We start from the raw sequence: 8339 nt of genomic DNA on the forward strand, positions 1-8339 counted from the left end.
TTTAAAAATTTCATCTAGATTTTTTTATTTTGGTTCTATAAGAATATCTCTAGTTTTTTCATCACCCCATAAATTCCTTTGCCATCCACATTCATTACAAAATATCACAGGACCTTCTTGTGGTAAGTCCCCGTAAATACATTGTGGGCATTTTTTTCTATCATATCTTGGTGTAATAAGTCTTCATTAAGTTCTTGGTATTTACTTACGTTTTCTTTATGTTTTATTGTTCTATTATGTAGATTTAAATTACTTGTTGTAATAATCAATTTACAATATTTACAATAATGTTGTATTAATGAAGTTTTTTTAATGTTGTTTTTCTTACTAATTCATTATATTGTTTTCTAGATTTTCAGCTGTTTCTTCATTATCTTGTAACGTTTTCTCATATTTCATTTTTTCTAATATAGCATTTTTTCTTTCATTGAATTCTGCTTCAAATTTATTAGAAATTTTATCTATATGTGCTTTACGAAATTGATGATTCTCCCAATCTTCTATATTTTCAGGGCTATATTTTGTTCGACAAGGCTCACAGAAATTATCTTTTATATTATTCTTATCAAAGAATAAGAAAGGTCTTTTCCAAATAATTTCAGGTTCAGTTTCAACAGAATTACTATTACTTTCGTTACTATCAACATTAACCGTTGTGTCATTAATTTTACACTTCTCTGAATGTTTTTTAACATAATTTCTTGAGAATAATTTATTACAATTTGGGCAGTTTATTTTAGTGGGTTTATAATTTTTATCATGTTTTTTCATAGGTCGAGCCATATAACTTTTTCGTAGAAGTTCACCACAAATTTCACATGGTATCTTCTCATCCATTTATTTAGGAAAAATTGTATTAGAATTAATTTTTAGTGATGAGAGGTAATTTTTTTGTGCTATAAATAATGGTAGAATTAAAAGAATACAGAATATTTGTTGATTCAAGAAGCTTACTAATTATAAATCGCATAATTTATTAGTACAATTAGATAGAGAATTAAGAATTGTGTAGATTTAAAATTAGTAAATATAAGTTTATTTAATTCTTTTCATAATATATCGAATAAAAGTCTTGATCATTTAGTTTTTAAAATTCATGTTAGAAATTTGAATAAATGGTTTCATCTTTATCTAAAACCAGGATTATATAATTTAGAAACATTAGCGCAGGAAATTAATAGAAGAGCTCGTTTAAAGGGTAACTGACACTTTTTCAAGAATTTTCTACTTTTGGAATAAAATGATTCATTATAGTATACTATTGAGATTGACAATTTGAAAGATCGGAAAAAATTTCAATTTATAATGATATTTGATGATTTTGATTTTCGCGCGCCTCGTTTTGTTTACATCGTTCCGGAAAAACACGTGTACTGCGGGCTATTTATAGAACTACGTCATTAAAGGCAGCGACTCAATAATGGCGTCTATAGAAATGAATAGAGAATCGGACAATGGGAGCGATTCATCTGAATTTAATGCCACTTCGGCATCAAATTCAGATGAATCGCTTAGTGATTTTGAATGGCAGGAAACAAGTGACGAAGAGGAATTAATGATCGGGCCGTATTTATACGAACCAGAGGCAGAACCGAAGCGAAACGGCGATGGACCCAGACCGGAGGCAGAGGGAGACGACGACGAAGGCCGAATAAACCGTTTGGAGCTGGATAATCTGAATCAGTGGTATGTTCATATAACAATTAACTTAAAAATATATATTTTAAGATTCATTAAGCCGTAGATTTAATTATAGGTTTTTGAGCTTTGTTGGCGAAGTTGAGAGAATCTTATCATGTTCGTTTCAAAAGCTCAGTGCGATTCAACGTCGTTGTGCTGGCACTGCTGGACTATTCTTGCACTGCATTGCATCAGCATAGGCTTACAACAAGTAGATACCTATATCCATACCTTAAAAATATTTTTATGGATAATCTTTTTAGGTGCCAATGTGGACACTGTCAGATCTTAGAGACGGAGCAAGAGTGTGTGTGCTGTATGGAGATTGATGTCGTGAAAAGAAGACTGGAATGGGTTTGGGTTTGGGAGGAGTCCGGACAAAATGAAGAGACCTGCATGACGGACACAGCAGCTTTCGCTTCGATCTGTTTGAACCCTTGGGTCCTGCAGCTGATGTGGACCGAATTTAAACGGTAGTACGGACGGAAAAGTTTTGAAGGGCCAGCAAATGCGAAATTAAGACATGTAGCATACAGATCATTTGGTCGGTGGTGTTGGGGATATTTGGGCAAGGAGAATAGGAGAATTTTGCCTGCTTGTGTCGTTTCGTGCATCCGCGCACATTTCCCTGAGGACGGTTATGAGGAGGACCATGTATATAAAGGATTTCGTAATGTGTCGATTGATGGACCATAATGAATTAAAATAGAAGAATTCAACTTAAAAATTCTAACGATGTTTATATATTCTTCTTAACTTGTGCTTTTCTTACAGGTATTTTAATAAAACAATGACATCGCTTAGATATAAAATATAAATTTTATTGCATATTTATAATGTATAAAACGTTTTGCTTTCAATCCATTGAGTTCTAATTTAAACATCTGATCGCAATTAATTGTTCAAGTAAGGAGCAGTTTTGTTATGCTTAAGCAGATCAATAATTTTATTTTCAGTTTCCTATCAATTTTCTACAGATCATTTATTGAGTGAACTGGTGTCTACAACTTTCACTTAGACTTGTAGTTTCACCATTAATCTTCCCATGCAAATGTAGATATTTTGTCTTTATCACCTGAAAAAGACATGAAAAATATTTTAGGTTGAATTATAAAACGAATACAAGATATATCATGATTCCTGATGTTGAAATAAAACGTACTCGGTATCTTTGAACTGCCAAATTTCAAATATATTTCTTCGTACATTATTTTTCGAATTAAATCATCACTTCGGGTCATCATTTTTTCCGCAGACCTAAAAAGAATGTATTTTTTAAGAAAATCAATATAATTGTCATGTTTTCATGTGCATGTATTACAATTTTAAATGAAATTATACCTTCAATACAAATGTCAAGAGACTTACCATTCAATCATTTATTAGTTTTTTTGAATCTTGTCCTGTGCATTGCGATGGCTTCCTCTTTGGTGATTTTTTCTTTGTTTGATGTGAGATTTGGTGGTACTGTGATTATTTTCCTCGGCCTATCTGCTTCTTCCACGTCCTCGAGTATCTTGTTCCAGCAAATGTCGACATATTCTGAAATAAAAAACACTGTTAGCCAACAATGTGTTTGGTAATGAATTATTTACATAAGTTTAGTTAATGACTTTAATATTCACCATAAGTGGCATCAGTGAGTAGTTTTCGTAATGTGTGGGTGTCCTTGTATTTTGGATAGACAATGCTATATTTTTTTGTCCCATCAATCTTTGTGCCTTGTATTCTGTCACTATTCTCATTGAAATGTAGGGCAGCTATTTGTAACCTAAGAGAAGACATAAGACATTGATATAAGTCTTAGCAGGGACATATGTATGAAAAAATAGAAATCACTCAATTGTTATATACTTTGCTTACCTGCTTGTCATTCCATTGTAAGAAAACTGAATCATCTTCGGGGCAAAATGATTGAATAAACTGTGAAGACACTCCAGTTTACTGGTCTGGCCGTATGGTGACATCATCTTCACTTTATTTATAACCCGTGTATTCGTCAGATATTTTTGCATAGAATCACCAACCAAAGATCCTGTAAATAGTACATCAAATGTTTCATCACATGAAATTAGATATAATTTCTGATTCAGTAGTTGCAATAGATAATATCTTACCTGGATAAAGCCATTTCTTTTCTGATGTTATGGGTTCATGGCTGCAGTCTTCATGATTGTCTTGGATGTGTTTGACTGCTGATGACCATTTTTTACTGATGCCTTCTTTATCCCCGGGTGATGATGATGCAGCGCACCAGTACAAATGACATTTTATTGACTTTATCCAATCCTTGATTTCTTCACATTCCTTTTTCCTTGACATTATTTCTAGTTTCTTAGTTATACCTTGAAATGAAAAATTAGTATTTCGTCTCATTTTTGATTCCGTGAGTGATATGTAAATTCTACACAAAGAATTTTTGAACTTACTTTTAACAACGTGCCAGCAGTCATAATAGTGAGCTACATTCCAAACTTCCCTTGTCCATTTAGTAATTTGAATGTGCATATCCGAAATAAATGCCATCACTTTCAGGTTTCCTATCTGTATTCGGCAACGCTTTAAGCCTTCCAATTCCATTGCATTTGAATTCTTTACCTCATTCGACTAAAAAAATCAATAACAAAGATAGACGTAAACCTTTCTCTGTTTTAAATTCAGGAAAAAGCAAGATTTTATGGTTCTGACATACCTGAACAAGTTGAAACGCGATCACTTTGTTAGTTATTAAATCCATCAGAGTGTAACTTCCAAATTTAGCAGAATGACCCATAGAATCGCAACGTCCATCACCAGCAAGCAATCGTGGCCCTGGTAATTTGTTGACAAGTGCCGATCTACTTGCTTCCCACACAGATGAAACAGCATCGTGAAGATAGTTTTTCTGGTACCGGAAATATGTCCTGGTACTCTGAGCCTTTAAACTGTTGGTTGGCTGGACCATTCAGTAGTTTCACCACAATTCAAACAATTTGTTCTGACAGTCAACATTGTTCCTCTGTGCCTCTTCCAAACTTGGTTCTCTCTTCCACAGCGCCGGCAGTATTGTAACAGCTGCAGAATTGCTGACTGGAACACAATAATCTTGGTTTGGTCTTTATACGACTTATCCGATTCATCACTGCAATGATAAATGAAGTTTTATACAAAAGAAAGGAAAATATCATTCATGATTAAAATATTATACTTTACTAACCTTATTTCTTCAAACATAACTCTGCCTTCAGAATCATCCTCAGAGCCACTGTCCATCTCTGACTCTTCTGCCGAATCTGGATGATAGTCATCATCTTCACTGTCACTCCCTAAATCTGATTCTTCTCCAATACAAATGGCTTTTGAGGTATTTGTAAGTTCTTCAGCAGGTCGCTTACATTGAATACCAATGTTTCGAGCTAAAACAGACCAATCACAGTAGTAGGATTAAATAGATAGGGAGAATAGATGATATCATAAAAAACCCCATAATACAAGCCGTACCATAATACGATATAGACTGAATAAAGAATACTCACTCAATGCATTTTCCTGGATTCCAACTGAACGCTGAGCCTTAAATGGCGTTCTGTAGATAATCTTAGGTTTGATGCGGTACACAATTTTGGTCTTCACCTGTGCAGTTTCTTTCAGCGTTTGCATCCCTAGAAAAAATTATCATTAAATAACATGAAATTCAATGATTACAGTGATATATTCAAAACTGAATGACAATGATACACCATACCATCATGAAAATCCTACCTCGAGATTTACAATCCGGTTCAGCCTGCACAGCAAATTCTCTTGTCGCCTCGAACTCTGATTTGATACCGGGTTCCGCATACACTTCCCCGCCGTCATCTTCACCAGGTTTTGCATAATCTTCAACCAAATTTGGTTGAAGATTATGCAAAACCTGGCTCTCAGTCTCAGCAATGACTCGCCGTCTCTCCCTCTTCTCAAACACTTTTCGTCCAGGCTTTCGTGGTGGCGAGAAGAAATCCTCTGGTTGAGATGTAGATTCAGGGGTTTCTATCACAGTGTGGATCGATGGCACGGCTCCTTGTTTCAGCAACAATCTATTTCAAGCAAAAGGCAACCGTTAATTCACAAGGCTCGTGAAATATTCATTTTGTTATTGTAGTTAGTGAGTGAAGTAAGGCACTCACAATGACAATAAAAGCCTATTGTACGATGGCCAATGCACTGTGGCCTATAGTAGTAGTTCAATGAAAAGATGTTTCTATTGTCACACGATGTAAGCTGACCTAGAAGGCATGGTTTTACAATCACGCTTAGCAAACAAAAGTTAAACGGCATTTTGACATAAAAAATTATGAATTGGATACCGCGCGTGGAAAAAATAAATTTTATTGATTTGAATTGGACTTGAAAATGCGACCCTTTTAACAGTGATTTTCAAGCCCATACAATAATTATTCTCAAACCATGTCTCGAATAAATGTTAAGATGACTGAATGAAACTTACCTCTTTGCAAATTGTGCATCATACTGCATTTTATTAACGAAATCATCGTTGGTAAAATGCCGGTAACACACGACGCTATTCGACGTTGGGCCGCTCCAATTCAATCGCTTTAAACCTACAAAAGAAGCCCATTTTTCTCGAAGAACAGGATTCTTCGGAAAAAGAAATATACCCCTATCCGAATAATCGCACCCAAAGCAAACACAACGATTTGGCATTTGAGAAAAAGCAGTGAAAACACGCCGAGTAGTAAAAACGCAACGTTATCTCATAGAAGAGAATTTTCAGTGCTCACTTTATTGACGTCACAGCGCCGGAGATCGACGGAAATTGCCGATGATTTCTAACGCGATGTATACAACGAAATGAGGTCAAAAATTGTCTTACAAAATCACGATTTTCGCGGAAACTACACATTTTTGAACAGAACTATTTCAAAGTCTTCCTTAGTTCGATAGAACTTATCGAATTTTGAAATAAAAAAAAAGTGTCAGTTACCCTTTAAAAATGGGTGCAGCTGCTAGATTTGAAATTAAATTTATTAAAAGTGATAGTTCGAATAAGGTAAGAATAAAGTTAACTAATGAACAACATATATTTCTAGTAAGAAAACCTTTAGCTAAACTGTTTGGAATTCTTCCAGATAGAGATTATTCAAGTATTGAAACTTATACAAATTTAATGACTTTTACACACTTTTATATTTATTGCAATTTAATTGATCCTACAAAAACATTTGAAGCAACTAAAGTTATAATTTGTAATTCTAGTATATTAAATATTATACCATTAAAAAATGTTTAACAATTTGGAACGCAAATAAATTACAATTTAGCTGTATGTGATTTTAAACCTTGTATTCCACATTTCAATAATTTCAAATTAGAAATAAGAAATCATAATGGATACTTAATTGATTTAAATAATTTCCCTGTAATTTATGAATTAGTTATAAGATGTAAATAATAATTTTTTCACTATATAAATGAAAATAACTGTTGGACCGAGCATATGTTTTGGATTTGATTTTAAACGTGAGAAAGAAATGAAATTTAACATTACTGATGTAATTACACATATTGAACATATTGCATTTTCTAATGAAACAACATTTGAGTATGAAAAAACAATAGATAAAGAATGTAGTAAAGATTACTAATTTAATTAGAGAATCTTTAAGATTTTATGAATTAGATGAAGATTTTATCATTGTTGATATTAAAAGAAGAAAACTGAAATATATGAAAATGAAACTAATAATACTATAAATGTTGAAATAATCATAAATAAGATAATTAAATATTTTGAAGATAGTAACATTTTTGATTAATAAATGAGTGATAATAAGTGGATAATAACTGGTTTATATAATGGAGCATTACTATCAGTTGGAACTGTTGGTTATTCAATGGTTTTAAAAAAGTATTTACAATGGGAAGAGTTAATGTTGACAGATTTGATATAAATGATATTTTAGAATTAACGTTAGCAGTTACTTTATCTAATTTAACTATTGATTACTTGGAAAAACAAAAATATATTCCTCTTATATAAATGCATAATCTTCTTGCTAAATAAATGGCAATCTGCAATTATAACTATTATAGGATCGGCAATTGTTAACGCTTTAGCATTTACTGGTGGTGGTTATTTATTTAAACATATTGATAAAAATAGTTCATTATCAGAACAAAAAAGACATAACTTAGCATTTGAGAAATACAATAAAGCAGCAGAAGAATATAGAGAAAAGAGACAAAACTATATGGATTACATCAATAAAGAATTATATGATCAGAAGATTTCACATAGAGATTTTCAATCAGTCGATGATGCAATGAGTTTATATAACGCAGTAACAAATAAAGAAAGATTACATCTATACAAGCCTAAATTATCAGATTATTATACACCAAGTAAAGAACAACAGAAATATGAAATAATTTGGATTTTAGGTGGAACAGTTATTGTTATATTTGTAGCATATAAATTTACTAATTAGTAATTTCTTTGCTAAATAAATGGAGGATAAAGTTGATAATATTGATATAATTCCTCATGATATAAATAAAACTAAATTCAAAACATATTTAGAAAAAAAAATATAAGAATTTGAAAGTGACTTAAAGATAATAAAGAAGAAATATATAAAAAGTAAAATTATATATTATTTTATTATCAGTGGTTCAGT

At 32.2% G+C, this 8339-nt stretch overlaps 2 protein-coding genes across 2 annotated transcripts; one reads left to right on the forward strand and one right to left on the reverse strand.

Annotated features, from left to right (window-relative positions):
- The first annotated feature begins 1325 nt into the window (after positions 1–1325).
- Positions 1326–2157, forward strand: LOC141904347 (uncharacterized). The gene is made up of 2 exons (XM_074792933.1): positions 1326–1686; positions 1944–2157. Exons 1-2 carry the CDS (start codon positions 1421–1423, stop codon positions 2155–2157), a joined length of 480 nt encoding a protein of 159 aa, XP_074649034.1. The 5' UTR covers positions 1326–1420.
- A 350-nt stretch (positions 2158–2507) lies between these two features.
- LOC141904348 (uncharacterized) lies at positions 2508–6464 on the reverse strand. Its single transcript, XM_074792934.1, has 13 exons — positions 6149–6464; positions 5422–5738; positions 5196–5321; positions 4877–5075; positions 4663–4801; positions 4373–4615; positions 4110–4287; positions 3798–4025; positions 3544–3715; positions 3306–3451; positions 3049–3237; positions 2843–2937; positions 2508–2755 (listed from the first exon to the last, which is right to left on the reverse strand). Exons 1-11 carry the CDS (start codon positions 6364–6366, stop codon positions 3056–3058), a joined length of 2148 nt encoding a protein of 715 aa, XP_074649035.1. The 5' UTR covers positions 6367–6464; the 3' UTR covers positions 2508–2755; positions 2843–2937; positions 3049–3055.
- Between the last annotated feature and the right edge of the window lie 1875 nt (positions 6465–8339).

Source organism: Tubulanus polymorphus, chromosome 4 (assembly GCF_964204645.1).
Source record: "Tubulanus polymorphus chromosome 4, tnTubPoly1.2, whole genome shotgun sequence".
NCBI classification, from domain to species: Eukaryota; Metazoa; Nemertea; class Palaeonemertea; order Tubulaniformes; family Tubulanidae; genus Tubulanus; species Tubulanus polymorphus.